Source organism: Nycticebus coucang, chromosome 14 (assembly GCF_027406575.1).
Source record: "Nycticebus coucang isolate mNycCou1 chromosome 14, mNycCou1.pri, whole genome shotgun sequence".
Classification (NCBI taxonomy): domain Eukaryota; kingdom Metazoa; phylum Chordata; class Mammalia; order Primates; family Lorisidae; genus Nycticebus; species Nycticebus coucang.
In genome coordinates, this window is record NC_069793.1 from 49173812 (window position 1) to 49191304 (window position 17493).

A 17493-nucleotide genomic window follows, 5' to 3' on the forward strand; every position below is an offset into this window, starting at 1 on the left:
GATCTCACTGGACCCTCTATCTGCGCATGGTGAGGGCTTACCATTGTGGTCAGTCTCTAGCTGGCTCAGGATTCCTCAATTGCTCCTTCAACTCTGCCTACAAGTCTTCAAGTAGCCTCTTTCCTAAAACTTCTTTATTTGAACAATCTGAATAAAATTCTGTTTCCTGTTGTGATGTAGAGATTTTTTCGTATAGTATATATGTAGTATTACTCAAACAGCTTCTCTTCTTTTTTTGTCTCTTGTAGTTCTGTGTTATTATTGACCAACTGGGACAGAGTTTTGACCTTGGTGCAAGAAGCTGGGTCTTAGCCTTCATTCTGTGTTCTTTTGGAAAAATCATTTGCTTCTCCTCAACACCAGGCTCAGTTTCCTCAACTATAAAATGAGTATTAAACTAGATCAGGCCAGGCACAGTAGCGCATGCCTATAATCCTAACACATTGGTGGGGCAAGACTGGAAAACTACTTGAGGCTATGAGTTCAAGACCAGCCTGAGCAATATACCAGGGCCTTGTCTCTACAAAAAATAGAAAAAACAACAACAACAACAACTGGTGAGGCATGGTGGCATGAGCCTATAGTCCCAGCTACTCAGGAGACTGAGGCAGGAGGATTGGTTGAGCCCAGGAATTTAAGGTTGCTGTGAGCTATGATGATGCCACAGCACTTTAGCCTGGGCAACAGAATGAGACCCTATCTCAAAAAAAAAAAAAAAAAAGATCATTCTCAAAGTAAGACCCTTGTAAGACCTAAGACCTATAATCTCTGGGGATTCCTAAGACCTTTTCATAATACTAAGAAGGTCGTTACCTTCTGTCATTTGTTGACATTTGCCCTAATGGTGCAATAGCAATGACGAGTAAAATTGCACCTTAATATGATCAATGCAATGGCACCAAACTACTCTTATGTCATTGTAGTCTTCACTGCCTCATGCTTACATGTTTTTTTTTTTTTTAATTAAATCATAGCTGTGTACATTAATGTAATCATGGGGCACCATACACTGGTTTTATAGACCTTTTGACACATTTTCATCACACGCTTACATGTTTTAAATACCAACTTCAGTTATTAATATCCTCGAAGTGGATTATTAAGAAGTGGTAAAAATTCTTCTTTAAATCTTGACCCTTAGGTATGTGTTTTTTCTTTTTTTTTTTTTATATTCTGGGTGATATGAGAACTATCCTTTAGGCATTTTGACTGTGTGTTGAAACACGATGGGTGTCAGTTTCAGGAGAAAAGCACTGGTGTGATTGTTTGAATTGTAAGATAAACTAGTTGCTTTTGCCACAGAACACTAGTTTTATTTGAAAGAATAATTGACAGGCAAATTATGGTTATTCAGACTGGGGTGTTTGGCAGACAGATATTTTCTCAAAAATGAACAAAGTGAGGCTGTCTCTTTAAGGAAAACAACTGACAATATTTGTTGCCAAAAATAGCATGTGAGCTTTCAAGCTTATTAGCTTCCCAATATTTAAAGACTTAACTGATGAGATCAGTGATGATATTAACAAGTTATTTATTGACACTATATAATGAAAGATGTCAATATCTGGAAAATCTGCATAATTCAATGACATTTATCAAAAACCATTTTCATAAAAGTGGAAGCTTTTATTAGGACTCAGAAGACCTTGATTTAAATCCAGGGTCTGCTATTTATGCATCTATAAATGAGTTAGTTTTATAAATCTATAAAACTGATCTGAGTTTTCAGAAAACTCATAAATGAGTTTCCTCATCTGTGAAATGGGTGTACAGTAATAAATGTTAATGTATATTCATAGTTGATATATAGAATGATATACAAGGGCTTAGTAAATGTTTTACATATATATATATGTTTTTCATCATCATCATCATGATTTTAGGTGGAGAACCTAGACATCACCTTTTAGTATAACACCAAAAGTATAGTGAAGGCTCTGGTAATAAGTATTTCCTGATTCAGATCCTAGCACCACTTACTAACTAGTGACCTTGGGCAACTATGTAATAATATGATCATACATGGTAATGTATACTAATAATCATGTGATTATTGTGAGAAACAAATGAGCTAATGCATGTTAGATGCTCAGCCTAGGACCTGATACTGTAGGTTATCTCACTGTAATGAGTAACTGGGAATTCAAAAAATGTTTCTTGAATTGCATAAAATTATATCCCCATAGAATAGCATTAAGCCTTTCAAAAAGATACACAGATTTCTGTGATACTTTTAAGCAGTGATATTGGTAAACCATCTCTCTGAAAAAGTCAAAAGCTCTGATTTAAAGCATCGGTCAATCTCTGAGATATGAATACTCCCACGATGGTCAACTTCAGGCTACCAAAATGAAGTCACTGAATGCAGTATTGGGAAGAAACACTCACAGTTGTCACTTGTGAGCCAGCATGGGCAGGCTCCAACACAGCACAGCCTTCAAGTGTATTTTTGAAGAAGAATAATTTAATAAACCTCATCTGTGAACTCAGCTAACTAGGAGGTAAACAGGAGGCTATACAAGAGCAGAGAAGCCAAAGGAAACCAAGTTTCTAGTGTCTCTGGAAATATTTCTGAAAGTCGTTGTGATCTTTTACTAAGTCATTTAGAACTTGAGCCATTGATATACCCATGAAAACAAGACAATTCTCTATTTACTTTTAATAGTTGCAAAGGTTTTTGTGGAATGAAACCTTGGGAAGCAAGAGGTTACTTGGAGGTACAATTTAATCAGAAAACTCAGGACACATTTTGCATGATTCCATTTATTAAAGAAAAAAGACTTTTAGTATATTCTGTCCAACCATGAAATTCATTTTAAATTTTGAGAGAGAGCAAATACAACTTAAAAAAAAAAAACTGCTAGGCAGTTAAAATACTCTGGTTCAAAAGTTACAAATAAATGAGTCAAGATTAAGATTTCCTGTAAGAGTAAATAAGACGAAGTGAAATAGCCCGTGACAATCTGTTGTCTTAGCCAGTATGCATTTCAACATCTGTAACTGACAAGCCACGGAAGTCAAAAAATAAGAACAAAAAGACTCCCAAGATTGTTTGATGGTATCGTGCTAAGATTTCATTCAATTTCACTGTCTGTATTTTTCAGGTAAAAATAAATTAACTATAAATAAGGAGGTGCGGAGAGCTGGTGGGTGAACATGTGTGTTCACAGGTGTGCACTCAGAGGAAGCGTGAGCGTGGCTGGGTGCCTTTCCTCTCCATCCCCGCTATACGAAACTCTCCTCCATGTTGCTGCAGAGTAAGAAGGAGTCCACCAGGCGAGGCTGGACCAGCTGCTGGAAGTCAGAGTCCTCGAGGCCTTCAGGGCACACTCCAGCCAACCTGCGCAGAGCAGCCTGGGAAGGAGACAGGAGAGGTGACACAGGTCAGAGGTGACACAGGTCTGCATGTATTTCCTTCAACTGCCCCATAGATACATTTCAGGATGTGGTCTCATTATCCTCTTGGCCACCTGGCACCTAAGTACCACTTTGGTCACCATATCAACCTTATCATTTGATCACTTGGTTTCATTTGCACGAGGGTCACTATGGCAGATGTGAAAGCTCTGAAAGCTCTGAATAATCTTACTAGTAGTCTTGCCATCTTAAACTTTTAGTCATTTCAAGAACCTGATCAGGGTGGTGCCTGTGACTCATTGAGTAGGGCACCAGCTCCATATACAAAGGGTGGTGGGTTTGAACCCAGCCCCGGCCAAACTGCAACAAAAATATAGCCGGACGGTGTGGCAGGTGCCTGTGGTCCCAGCTACTTGGGAGGCTGAGGCAAGAGAATTGCCTAAGCCCAAGAGCTGGAGGTTGCTGTGAGCTGTGATGCCATGATACTCTACTGCGGGTGACAGAATGAGACTCTGTCTCTCAAAAATAAATAAATAATAAATAAAAAAGAAGAACCTGGTCATTTTTAAAGATTTGTCATTTTAAGGATCTGGTCAACTTAATGGCATATTTAAGGTCCAGATGTGTTTGTCCTAGAGACTAGAACTACCAGAAGCATCGGTGGGATTGTATTATTGCTTCCAGGTCCCTAGAGTATTCTTAGAACAGCAAGGTCCTATACAAAGCCCTGAAGGATGGGAAGGAAGAAAGAGAGAGAGAACAACGTCAGAGTAGCTAGGTAGCCAAAAAATTCAGGGTCTGGCAAGAGAGATGAACAGGAAAGAGAGATATAGGCAGAATGAAAGTGCTTTCCAGGCCCCCACACACTGAGCATAGAGAATGCTGTTCCTCTCTCATGTCCAGGAGTCCTTGCTCATACCCTTCCCTATAAGATGAAGTTCCTCCCCACTCTTTCCTGGCCAGGAGACACATTCATCCCTCAAGGCCTGGCCCATGGTCACCTCCCCGTGAAGCCTTCCCTGATTACCCTGAAACAGATAGTCTGCCCCTCTCCTGTGCACCCAGGACCCCTAGGCTGACCTTAACCTTTTCACAAGTGACTGTAACTCGTTTTGGAGTATTTATCTCACATATTATTCTAAGCTTCTTAAAAGTGAGGATCAAATTTTATATTTCTCGGTTATCTGCAAGAGGCAGCACAGGGCTCAATAAAAGTCTGCGGAAAATAAATGAACAAATGAAGTGCTTTCAATTCAAGGTCTACTGATAGAGGAAACTGAAACTAAATGTGGGCTATGTACCTACCTAGGCCTGTCGGCCGTAACTGAGACAATGCATACTAAATGCTGGATGATTATGCATTCCTTCCCTCTTCCTGAGCATGTATACAGCAGGGGAGCAAGGTGCCTCCTCCCCACCTATTCCTGGAAACAAACAGAGTGAGGGAATATCTACAAGAGCAGAAGCAGCAAAGGAGGGAATGCAAACACTTACTGAGTATCTACCCAGAGGATCTCATTTAACCCCCGTACATGATGCCACGAGCTAACTATCATGATCTCCGTTTTGGAAATAAGGAAACTAAAGGTCAGAAAAGAAAAGTGGCCTTCTAGAACATCACACAGCAGTCCACCTCCAGCGTACTCAGAGCCACACATGCAGGCAGGATGCTGCAACCCCAGGACACTAGGATACACTGAGTGTAAGGCCAGAGCAGAACACATTACCCAGATATGGCAGGTAGCCTGCTGCTGAGAAATCAGGCCAAGGAGTGAAAAGAGGAGATGGTTTGAGCTGATGGCTGGAGTCACAGGTGCCCTCGTGTCAAGCCAGATCAAGGAGAAGGAACCTGTGTCTGTGCATATGAGCAAGGTCTAAGATCCTGGAGTAGGAAGAAGATGCCTCTACTAACTGTGTCCTGCCTCTCCTGGAGCAGAAGTTACCCCAAGGGCTAAAGAGACTGAATTCCATAGCACTTCCTGATTCCTCTGGGCTCTAACTTGGAAAAATAAAACACCCCAATGCCCCTGAATTGTCAATGTGAAAATGGAAGCAGGAATCTTTTGCAGATGAAGATATGGGGCCATTGATGAACTTTGCATCATCAAGGGTTAAAATAAAGCATGGGGAGGGGGAGAGACAAAAAATCAGAGCACACAAAACAAATAAGGCAGAAAATAGCAGAGAAAGAAAAGACAGCAACGAGAAGGAAAGAGACTAAGAAGTAAATGTTAAAACAGACAGATGAGCTTGGTGAAGGAAAAGAGACTGTGCATAAAAGGTAGATGGAGAGAGAAAGGGAAATAATGACAAAGAAAATAAATGAGAGGGAGAGACAGCACCTTTGGGGGTGGGAGAGGTAGGAGGAGATGAGGAGGCAGAGAGGGAAAGGATGGAGCAAAGAGAGGGAGAGAGAGAGAGAGTGAGAGAAGGGGCTGATAGGGATAGAAAGAAGGGAGGAAGGGAACAAAGAAGGAAGAGAAACTGCTCAGAGAGAAAAGGCAGCCCCTAGAAAGAGAGAAAAGCACAGAACAAAGCAGCAGAGACTAACAGAGAGAGACAGAGAGAGAAGAGAAACCCTCAGGTCTCCAAGGTCACCAGAAAGCCTATAGGACGTGCACCCCACAGGAGCTGAGAGGGCACCCCCATACACGCGGTGTCCAGCAGCCTCCAAGGACCCTACACCTTCCCCAGCCTCCTCTTAACCTCTGCTTCCCTGGAAGGGTTAACAGCCAGTCATCCAGGAATCTCATTCCCAAAAAACCTGAAAACACCCGAGTATTAAACAAGCTCACAGCCCACTGACAGCTGCTTCATTAAGGAAAAATCAATTCTGCTTGAGAAAGGCCATCTGAACAGCCACCTTCCCAGACTTGGGAGACGACAATGGAAATGTCCTCCCTCCACCTGAAAAGAGCCTTTGAAACTAGAAAGAAGGCCCTGGGAAGGAGCAGGAAAGGTAGCTGCCCAATCTACCTGCCAGGCCAGGCTCCCAGTGACAGCTATCTCACCAGCCAGGGGACCCATACCCCAATGTTGGACCCCTTCTGGGGCCAAACCACAGACACCCACCAACACGGAGGCTGGCAGAAGAGGAACAAGTCTGTCAGTCCCAAAGTCCGGTAACACTTACCAAATTCAAGATTCTATGGAGATACAAAGATCTGGGGGAGGATGTGTGCTAAGAAGGTTCCAGGCTAGAGAGGGAGAAATATAAATCCTCAGGAATCAACATACAAAAACCAGAGCTATGAGAGGGGAAGAGAAAGAGCATGGCTGAAAACAAGATGGTCTGGACACAAAGTGCAGGCCTTCAGAGTCAGGCAGGCCTGTGTTTGAATCCAAGTGCCTCCCATTATAACACCTAGAACATGATTAATACAATGTGCCTCAGACTGGGTCAGAGGAAATCCAGGAGGGAGGCCCAGGTACAAACTGTTAACTTCCTGTCTTTGTAACACAGAGGGCACCTAGAAAGTGTCATGGAGGAGAGGGATTTAGATCTGAGCTTTAAGGAATGAGCAGGATTATAATAAACAGAGTTGCAGAAAGGGCATTTGCTTGGGGCAAGGGCCAAGGCACAGTCAGGGTACTCTGGCCTAGTGGAGGTGGACAGGGTCTAGAGACAGTGGGAAGCCTTTGGGCTCCCAGGATGGGTTGGAGCCAGACTGTGAGGGGCTGGACAGGTGGACAGGAGCTCACACCTAGATGATGGGGAACCACAGAAACCACAGGGGCTCCATGGAAGCATCCTTTAAGAAGATGAACTCAGCAGCCACATGGAGAATGGATTGGGGAGGGAAGGATTCCCTTCAAAATCCACCAACTCCTCCAGAAAAACAAACACAATCACTTTTCCACTTGAACATCCTTCAAGTGACTGAAGACAGTAGCCTATCCCTTTTGTATACTCTCCTTCGAACTAAAAAAGCAAAAATGGCAGCAACAATAACAACAAGCCCTTCAGGTCTGCATGGAGCTTCACAGTTTCCCCAGGGCTTTCAATGCTACTAACATTTCCTCGGGGCCTCTGCAGAGTCAGGCTGGCTGTGGGAGCTGCAAAGACAGAGGCAGTAGAAGCCAATCATCGCATGTCAGCCAGCTGTAAATTTCCCCTCATTTCATTTGCTAGATTGAGCAAAATTAAGAGGGTCTGAGAACACAGATGAAGAAAAGTTCTTTATTTTCACTAACCTCTAACTGAAACTTAGCATTTCTTTTGACAGTGAATGTAGCCTTAGCAGTCTCTGTGACCTGTATTCACGAGCAGAAACCACAGATACTTTCAGAGCCCATTACAGTTGTTGAAGTTCCCTTCACATATCATTTACAATCATCACTAATCAAGATTATAGTACTTATTAAACCCACTGCTAGGTCTTATTGAATGTATTGGTTAAAAAGCACATATAATAACATACCATGTGTTAAAATATTTTAATAATCATTATAGTAATATAGTTGGTTCCTTTTAAATTCTATATATTTTATGCATTTAAAAGATCATTCTGCAAAAGGGGGTCCATCAGCTTCACCAAAGGCACAAAAAGAGTTAATACCAGAATACCACAGAAGGGAAGAGATTTTTCCTTTTCTACATACAGCTGCATCCTGATAGCCTAGATGAGTGAATGTCACACAGAACCATTCAGTAAACATTTATTGAGTAGAATTTGGAGCACTTAGTGACTTGCCAAATGTCACGCAGCTCATTAATGGTAAGACCAGGACAGTCTGTCTGATTGTAATGCCCCACTGTTTCTACAACAGCACAACGGTCATCAGGAACTCCCAGAAATGAGATGAGCTCAGTTAGAAAATGATGAGGTGAGGAGAGGGCTTTACTGAAACAGTGTGGACAATCTTTAAATCCATGGCTCCTCCCTCCCTCCATGAGGACCAAAGACCTGGCTCTCTCTTCTGGAAGTTAAATGGCCCTGTTTATACAATGGCCTCCCTGCTACTCAATGTTTCCAAATGGAAGCTACACTTCTTGGGGACTTATTATGGCACTAGGAGGGAAGAGCATGTCGACAAAGCATGTGTTCCCTGCCTAGCACAGTCGAATGTTCCATGGCAGGTCTCTAGCATCAAGAAGTTGGGAGGAGGCCTCAGAACACTTGAGTTCAGGGGAAAGAGCTTGGTGGCTGGCTGAATAATTCATTCTTGTTTCTTCCCATCCTAGCCCATCAAGGAAGAGGGAGCTACAGCACTAGAAGAGCACCACCAGGGGGGCTTTTATCACTGTGTCCTCTTGGACCAGGCAGGAGACCACCCTGTCCTAAATCCTATTTTCTGTGGAACATCCCCACCACTACCACCTCACATTCTTCTGCCTGCCACTCTGGTTTTGATGTACCTTTAAGATTCCCCAGAACCTCAAGAGTTCACAGTTATAAAAACTACAGTGATAGAACAACAGGGATTTTCTCAGTGCCCCATCTTTCACATATATGACCTCATAATATTTTCTTCAGTTTTATTTAAGTGAAACAATATTTACAACTATCACCATATTATAGAGAAAAACAAAAGCCCAGCCAGGTTTTATGGCTTACTCAAGCCAAGCATGGCATAACCAATTCTCCTGGGCCCTGGTCTGCAATTCTCAAGGCCAGGGGAAAAGCTGGGGGAAGACAAAGCACTCACCAGGCAAGCCACGAGCACAGCGTCACTGCTGTTCCTCTCTGCTGGGGATCTGCAGAGCTCGATGAGACGGGACATACCTGCATGAAACACAGGGAGAACTGTACGCCTGGGACATGGAACCTGGCCAGACCTGACCCAGAGGTGCTGGTCCTCTCTCAGATACCCAGTCTGCATGGTGCCCTAAAGAGGTAGGTGGCTCCCAGGGCCCCATCGGTCCTGCAGTGTGCCAGGGAAGGAGGCTGATCCATCTGAAGGAGTTCATGGTGGAGACTTTCCACTTCCTCAGAGTAAACAGGCCCTGCTCAAGGCCAAGACCAGTCGGAGCATCAAAGCCAAACCCACAAGTGCCAGAACACTGGCTAGAATTGAATTTAGCACAAACTGCAGCAGAGATATTGCTCTAAGAACAAATTTTCCAGCTATACTTTCCTTTTTCCCCAATTGCTTATTTCAGTTAGAAAATATACTGTGGCTAAAATAACAAAAATACCCTACAGACTCTAATAATGTTTTCTAGGGCTCTACTGAGGAAAGTTAAATAAATGACTTAGCTTTTCAATGCAGATCGACTTTTTTCAAATTCTTTTTTTTTATTGTTAAATCATAGCTGTGTACATTAGTGCAATCGCCTGTACCCATTCTAAGATGCACCATAGATGTGGCCCCACCCATTAATCTCCCTCCACCAAAACCTCCCCCCTCCCTTCCCCTTCCTTGGCCCTTTCCCCATAGTCTTGTGCTATAGTTGGGTTATAGTCTTCATGTGAAAGCTATAAATTAGCTTCATAGTAAGGCTGAGTACATTGGATACTTTTTCTTCCATTCCTGAGATACTTTGCTAAGAAGAATATGTTCCAGCTCCATCCATGTAAACATGAAAGAGGTAAAGTCTCCATCTTTCTTTAAGGCTGCATAGTATTCCATGGTATACATGTACCACAATTTGCTAGTCCATTAGTGGGTCGATGGGCACTTGGGCTTCTTCCATGACTTAGCAATTATGAATTGGGCTGCAATAAACATTCTGGTACAGATGTCTTTGTTATATTGTGACTTTTGGTCTTCTGGGTATAAACCTAGTAAAGGAATTATAGGATCGAATGGCAGGTCTATTTTTAGGTCTCTAAGTGTTCTCCAAACATCCTTCCAGAAGGAACGTATTAGTGGGCATTCCTACCAGCAATGTAGAAGTGTGCCCTTTCCTCCACATCCACACCAACATTTCTGGTTTTGGGATTTTGTTATGTGGGCTACTCTTACTGGGAGTAGCCAAAACATTGCTGAGCAATAACCTTGAATAGCCAAAACATTACTGAGCAATAAAAACAAAGCAGGAGGAATCACACTATCAGACCTGAGACTGTACTATAAATCCATAGTGATCAAAATAGCATGGTACTGGCACAAAAGCAGAGAAGGATGTCCGGAACAGAATAGAGAACCAAGAGATGGATCCAGCTACTTACCATTATTTGATCTTTGACAAGCCAATTATAAAAACATTCAGTGGGGAAAAGATTCCCTATTTAACAAATGGTGCTGGGTAAACTGGCTGGCAACCTGTAGAAGATTGAAACTGGACCCACACTTTTCACCATTAACTAAGATAGACTCTCACTGGATAAAAGATTTAAACTTAAGACATGAAACTATAAAAATACTTGAAGAAAATGCAGGGAAAACTCTTGAAGGAATCGGCCTGAGTGAATATTTTATGAGGAGGACTCCCCAGGCAATTGAAGCAGTATCAAAAATACACTACTGGGACCTGATCAAACTAAAAAGCTTCTGCACAGCCAAGAACATAGTAAGTAAAGCGAGCAGACAGCCCTCAGAATGGGAGAAAATATTTGCAGGTTATACCTCCGATAAAGGTCTAATAACCAGAATCCACAGAGAACTCAAATTTATTAGCAAGAAAAGAACACGTGACCCCATCTCAGTGTGGGCAAGGGACTTGAAGAGAAACTTCTCTAGAGAAGACTGATGCAAGATCTACAAACACATGAAAACAAGCTCATCATCCTTAATCATTAGAGAAATGCAAATCAAAACTACTTTGAGATATTACCTAACCCCAGTAAGAGTAGCCCACATAACAAAATCCCAAAACCAGAAATCTTTTTTCAAATTCTTAAAAGAAAAACAAGCTGGTTCTAAGATAGTGTTAGAAGGTATGCAGACCGTCTGTGTTTACACCCCCATAAAGTCTTTGTGGGGAAGTAACCCTCTGCCTCCTCTTGCTGTTCCCCAGGGTACCTGGATGATTGGTGACACTGCTAGGATTCTTCTCAGTCCTTTCCCAGAGTGCCCTTTCCCAGCCTTCGCACCAGAATAACTCCTACTCACCCCTCACACCACAGCCACAGACTCACCTCCCTGTTAAAACATTCTTTGATCCACGTTTAATAAACGTGGACTACTTCTTTTGCTCACCAAATGTACCACAAACATGCTTTGAGCATCACTCCCATGACAGTCAAGAGCAAACATTTCTTTCTATGTCACCCTATAAGGTTATAAGCCCCTGTGGTTGGGACAACGTCATATGCAATGTTACGTGGCCAGCACTCAGAACGGGGCTTAGCATGGAGGGAGTGCTCTGAAAATATTTGTGGTATAAATAAGTGATAAACTGAATGAATGAATGATGTAATGAGTGAGTTAATGAATGAGTTAATAGTGAATAAATGAAGTCATAAATGTGTTAATGAATAATGAACTGAAGGACCAATGAACTGATGAGTGGATAAGTAAACAAATCATACATGGATACATGAGTAAGTGAATGGGTGAATGAAAGAATGGGGACCTAATTAACAAGGCGTCTGCAGCTGAGTCACTATTCTGGCCAACTTTACCCCTCTAGGCCCTTTTTCTTGTTCTTGCCATAGGTTACAAACTAGACTAGGGGCTGCACCCTGGACCTCTGTCCCAGCACTTCCCAGCACTCAGAGAGTGGGGCTCCCCCCACCCAGCCCTCACCCTGTGTTCACTGTTCCTACTGTGAAATCACTGCTGCTCCCATCTCCCAGCCTCCCATTCCACTCAGCCACAGTCAGTGCCACTTACAGCTGAGCCGCACGGCCTCCCGTGCCACGTCTGGGTCTCGGCTGAGCCGGGTCAGGGTCACTGCAGCTTTCTGCTGGACCCGCTCGCAGGCTGCCACCTCAGCAGGAGTCCCAGATCTCGGCTTCTCAGACAGCATGCCCATGATAAGCTGGACCCCTGGGCAGAAAGCAATGGATAGTTAGTACCAACCTGCAGTGTGGAGCCTTCCCCAGGGGTCAGATGGCTGCAGGCTATCAGGATGACGTAGGAGGGCTCACCCACAGAAAGCATGCTGGACAAGGCCACTTTTCTGATTCCATGTACCAAGTCATTATACCTCAAAGGGACACTTGCGGACATCTTTTTTTTTTTTTTTTTTTTAATGCTATTACTGAGCTTTGACATAGCCATATTGAATGCAGAGTACATGCATGATCCTCTCACCTCTCAACAGCCTCAAGAGCTGGGAGCTGGCTGGCGCTCGTAGCTCAGGGGTTATGCCACCAGCCACATATACTGAGGCTGGCAGGTTCAAACCCAGCCCAGGCCAGCTAAACAACAATGACAACTACAATAAAAAATAGCCGGCGTTGTGGCAGGCGCCTGTAGTCTCAGCTACTTGGAAGGCTGAGGCAAGAAAATCACTTAAGCCCAAGAGTTTGAGGTTGCTGTGAGCTGTGACGCCATGGTGCTCTACCGAGGGTAACATAGTGAGACTCTGTCTCAAAAAAATAATACTAAAAATAAAATAAAAAGGAGCTAGGTACTATCATAATTTCAGGCCGAGAAAGAAGTAAAATATCTTGCCCAGGCTCATACAGTTAGGAGTTACGGGAGGTGGTCTTGGAACTCAGATAACTGGCTTCTCTCCATCACCTCTTCACCTCTGATGCTGGCTGCATCTGAGACAGGTCTAGAGGTGACAGGAGGTGACCCACACCTAGGCTGGACAACAACTACATCAAATGTGATACAGCAGACTCAAGCACTCGAAGAAAGTAGAGTAGGTAGACTATGAGATTTAGCCTTGCTGAGAAGCCTCTCACCTTCCCCTAAAACCAGACCTGTCTCCTGATTGTTCTATTGTTCTGATTGAAACTATTCCCCACTCCTGGCCTTTGCTCACTCTTTCTGCCGAGTGGGTGAATACCCTCACCCTGCAAGCTGCAGGGAAAGTCCACCTCCTATGTGAACCCGGCCTAATCTTCCCTAGCCCACAACCCTTTTCTGCACCCAATAGTTCCTGCCAGCTTAGAACTTAAACCGGGCATGACCCAAGGATGCATTTTGCTTTGTTTCGCTGCTCCACAAACTGTCTAAATTTTTCTTAATAGCCAAATTAAGATATTTCCATAAAAATTCACATTTCTGACTTATAAACTATTGCCTCCCGACTGACAACACTAGACCCACATTTCTGCATGATAACACTTTGTTGACGCTTATTCCAAGCTTACTGTTTAAAAGGAGACTGATTGAGTCTCCGGTGAGCCACCTCACCATTTACATTGCCTATCGATGGTGTAGATGTCTAAGTTCACAACCTGTGACTTAGGCCATGGGTGCTGAAAGCCCAGCCTGCACTTGAGGGCCTGCCCTGTCCAGTCCTGGGAGCCCCACTCTCTTCGAGTAGCCCCTAACTGCATTGCCACATTGCTGACCCCTCAAATATTGCACCTCTTTTGCAAATAGTCCCTTCAACAAACTCTCTTCCATTAAACCCTGTGAGACTGACACTACTTCCTGAAAGAGCAGACTGGCTTAGCACAGCACTCATTCTCTTTTTCACATACTCTTCTAACATCTTCACATTAGTCCCCACATCACCCCTGTGAGGCAGGTGTTACTACTGTTCCCATTCTCCAGATGCAAAAACAGAGAGGCCGTGTGGTTAGTAAATAAGAGAGTCTGGTTTCAAACGTACTCTGCCTTGTTCCAGTTTTCAGGCTCAACCGCTACGCCATCCTCCCTCTATTGCACTGTTCAATTGCAGATGTTACACTTTTACCATGTTATCACTCTTGTTGAGTTGAGTTTTCCTTCTAAACTATGAGACCCTCTAGGACAAAGGCAAAGACATTTATCTCTATGTTCTCATTGTCTGTCTAGCACAGTGGTTCTCCACTGAATTAAAGGATCGTGGCATTAGGAAGGTTGAGAACCACTGCTCTAGCACAATGCCAAGCACAAAGCAGGTCTCGGTAACCATCTACTGAGTGAGTCAGTCAACAGCATCTCTGAAACCATAAAATGCTCCAGAGATGCCAGATATTCTAGTCTCAAATTCACAGTTCTGTGGATACCCACCCCAGTGACCACTTGAACATAAGGCTCTAAGTCCTGAAGGAACAGGCATGAATAAAACCATTCAGCCTCTTGGCCTCAGCTGGCTCAGCAAAATTTCTCATCATTAGCTCAATCACATAAAATTAACACAAAATGTCTTTCAATTAGTACTAGAGCAATGGGGGTTGGGGAAGGGTATGTTTGTTAAAGCAGCAGGGCAGCTTGAGGGGAGGGGGCTTCACAAGAGCAGAAGCAGCCACTGCCCAGGCTCTGAGCTCACTCTGCCTCATTAGCGTCTCTGGTTTCCAACTGGTTGCTAATTGCTCCCTTATTTCCCAGTCACAGGAAGCCCTTACCACACTGTTCCCAGCTGTGAGGCAGCAGCAACCTGGTCCTCCAGCATAGACTGCTTAGACCAGCTTCCAGGCCAGCAAAACCTAGTCCCACCTCACCTGGACCTTGATGACACCAACCCTCAGCACAAAGTGACAAGACAGAATGGCAGTGGGGTAGGGTGGAGGGGGGAACAGAAGAGATGCTCTTAGGAAGGGGTCAGAGAATCCAGGTTGCCCTGACTTTATAGCCCTCACCCCTGCCCAGACTCTTCAGTTTTCTACTGAGGCCAAATCCAAGAAGAAAGGAATGATTTAAATTTGGAATGCATCCCTTGGTAGGAATTGATTTTTCACTTTTGAATCATAATGAAATATCTGCCTTCTCCTCCACTTCACCACCCTGAGGCCATCTTATTCTTCCTCCTTGCTTTATTTTCCCATGGCACTGTCACCTAAATTATCCTCTTGTTCATCATGTTTCCCACTAGAATTGGAGCCCATGAAAGCAAATAATACAAGCTTATACATACCTCCTCGTGCGAATGTGGAGACACATCTATAGCTACATACCTACACATAGGCATTCACACAAATACAAAGGGGCCTGGTCCCGCACACCCAGGTCATCATATACAGTGTTGCAAAGACGTACCATTCTCCTGAATGATGTCAGAGGCACACTGCTCTAGGACAGACATGTTTGCCAAGATGGTCACAATCTGGAAAAAAGAATTGAGAAACTAAGAAAGTGGACACACCAAATGCAAATGGTGCTCTCTACAGACAGGGCAGCAGGGGCCACAAAGCTCCCCCTGGACTCTTTACCAGCCACCTGGCCCGTCCTTCCCTGCTACTCCCTTCTCTGCTCACAGGCTCCTGCCACCCAAATGTATTTCCCAACTGACTAAGGCCTGTTCATCAGCACATGGCCCTGGGCTGTCTCCCAAGGGAGCTAGACTAGAGAGAATGGTGTCACCCTGGGACCCAGTATCTTTCTGTAGGATTCCTCTGGTACCAGGTTCTGACATGCAGACAGAACTCCTAGGTCCTGGGCCCTTCTACCTCCTCTGTGCTGACTTGTCCTTCTGATAGCCAGCTCATGCCCTGGACGGCTGCCCCATCCCAGCTTTTCCCCAGATACTGATCCCTCCCAACTTGCAACCTGAAATGAATGAAGGCTAAGGTGACATTTGATAGCATGAGTAGGAAGAGACAGCATTACACCCCAAGCATCAGGGGTTACATGGAATCTAATGAGAAAGTTCCTATTCAGTTATACTTCACTGGTCTGTGGGCTAATAAGCATCACTTGTCAGTCACCACAGAAAGGCTCTTCCTGTAGGAAAGGGATACTGACGCCACGTGGACAGTGAGACTTGGTTACAACTTCAAGGGCTATAACCAACCTTCCCTGTAGCCCCAGTATAATGGAGGGGCCACAGAGAGCTCAAAGCACAAACTGAATTAAGGGATGGGCCAGCAAGAAGCCTATTCTAGGACCCCAAACTGTAAAGGGTATCAAAACACTACAGGGATATATAGGAAATATGGTACCTACTAACTTAGATACCACCCACAACACGGCACCCAACAAAAACAACACAAAAATCCTTTCACTTTCACAGAAGCCAACAGCGCTCTCAAGTGGTAATTAAAATAAGTAATAAAATGAAAAACACGGGCATATCTCTCTTGAGAGGTTTCTTCAAAGCTTGCAGCATGTAGGCAAAGGTCCCCACCTTAGAAATGGCAATTGACATTCTCCTGAGTACAATTCAGGAGCCTTAAATTCTGAAACTAGAGACTAATTTGATGTCTACCAAGAAAGAGTATTATCTAGATTTTAATTGGCTTAATATTGGCATATTACTCCGCATCACATAAAAGTTCCTTCTTTTAAACAGAAAGGAAAAAATTTGCCACCTTAATAGAATATCTATCTCCCTCTCCTTCCCCTCCAAACACTTGTTGAAAGGGAATCCCACGTTCTTAGGCTACTGCAGTGACCACATGTGACAGCCCCTTCTAGCTTGGGCCCAGTTAGGGGTCTGGGTGGGGAAGCATGGCTGGAGTCGGTGGCCAAGGGAGAGACAAGCGAACACCCCAAAAACGTTATCCTAAAGGCACTCTGAATCATCAGAGGTGTTATGAGAGGAGTGACAAGCTCACATTTGCATTTTAAAAAAGAAAATAGGACAAAAGGAAGTTTAGTACTTGGAAACTCTTTTTCTTTTCCCATCTTTTAGGATTGAGAGTTTGTGAGCTGAGAGGACAGAATGAGAGGAAAAGTTGAGTTGAAGATCCAGACAAAAAGGGAAGGTTCCCGAGAGGCATAACGCACAAAGTGGTCTGCTGGAGGAGGTACAAAGCTGAGCCCATATCGGTCTGGAGTTTATGTGGCTTTCTCTGGGTTGTCAGCAGCTGCAGGGAGCATGGCCTCCGTCCCCACCTCACAGGGGCTGTGCGCTCAAACCATCAACCGCCTGGCCTCGCTGAATAAAATCGCTTGCTTAGCCTGAAGATTCATGAAGGAAGGGAGGAAGGAAGAAATGAAGGGAGAAGGGGAGGAAGGAAAGAAAGGAAGGGAGAGAGGGACAAAATGAAAAAGGAAAAGGAAACCTTTGTCTGCAGTGAGGAGTTCATCACGCAGTAATTATTAGCTGTGTCACAGGCACCAAGTAGGTCTTTGTGTCAGACTAATTTAGATCCTGTTAATGAAAATTACTTCCTCTTTACAGAGCCTGTACCCCATGTGGTTTCTGGAGGTGCAGATGAAGTATTCAATTAAGCTCAATTTGAATAAATGCCAATTATG

General features: G+C 43.9%; 1 protein-coding gene across 5 annotated transcripts in view; it reads right to left on the bottom strand.

Annotated features, from left to right (window-relative positions):
- Positions 1 to 2726: 2726 nt before the first annotated feature.
- The window catches only part of INSC (INSC spindle orientation adaptor protein), a 133621-nt gene continuing 118854 nt past the window's right edge, over positions 2727 to 17493 (bottom strand). For 4 of the 5 annotated variants that reach the window (XM_053562570.1, XM_053562571.1, XM_053562572.1 and 1 more), the window contains 4 exons: positions 15331 to 15397; positions 12079 to 12234; positions 9007 to 9083; positions 2727 to 3354 (listed from right to left, as the gene is read on the bottom strand). In XM_053562570.1, the coding sequence (XP_053418545.1) occupies positions 3226 to 3354; positions 9007 to 9083; positions 12079 to 12234; positions 15331 to 15397 (429 nt within the window). In that variant the 3' untranslated portion in view covers positions 2727 to 3225. The remainder of the gene's footprint in view (positions 3355 to 9006; positions 9084 to 12078; positions 12235 to 15330; positions 15398 to 17493) is intronic. The other variant, XM_053562573.1, reaches the window with a different exon arrangement.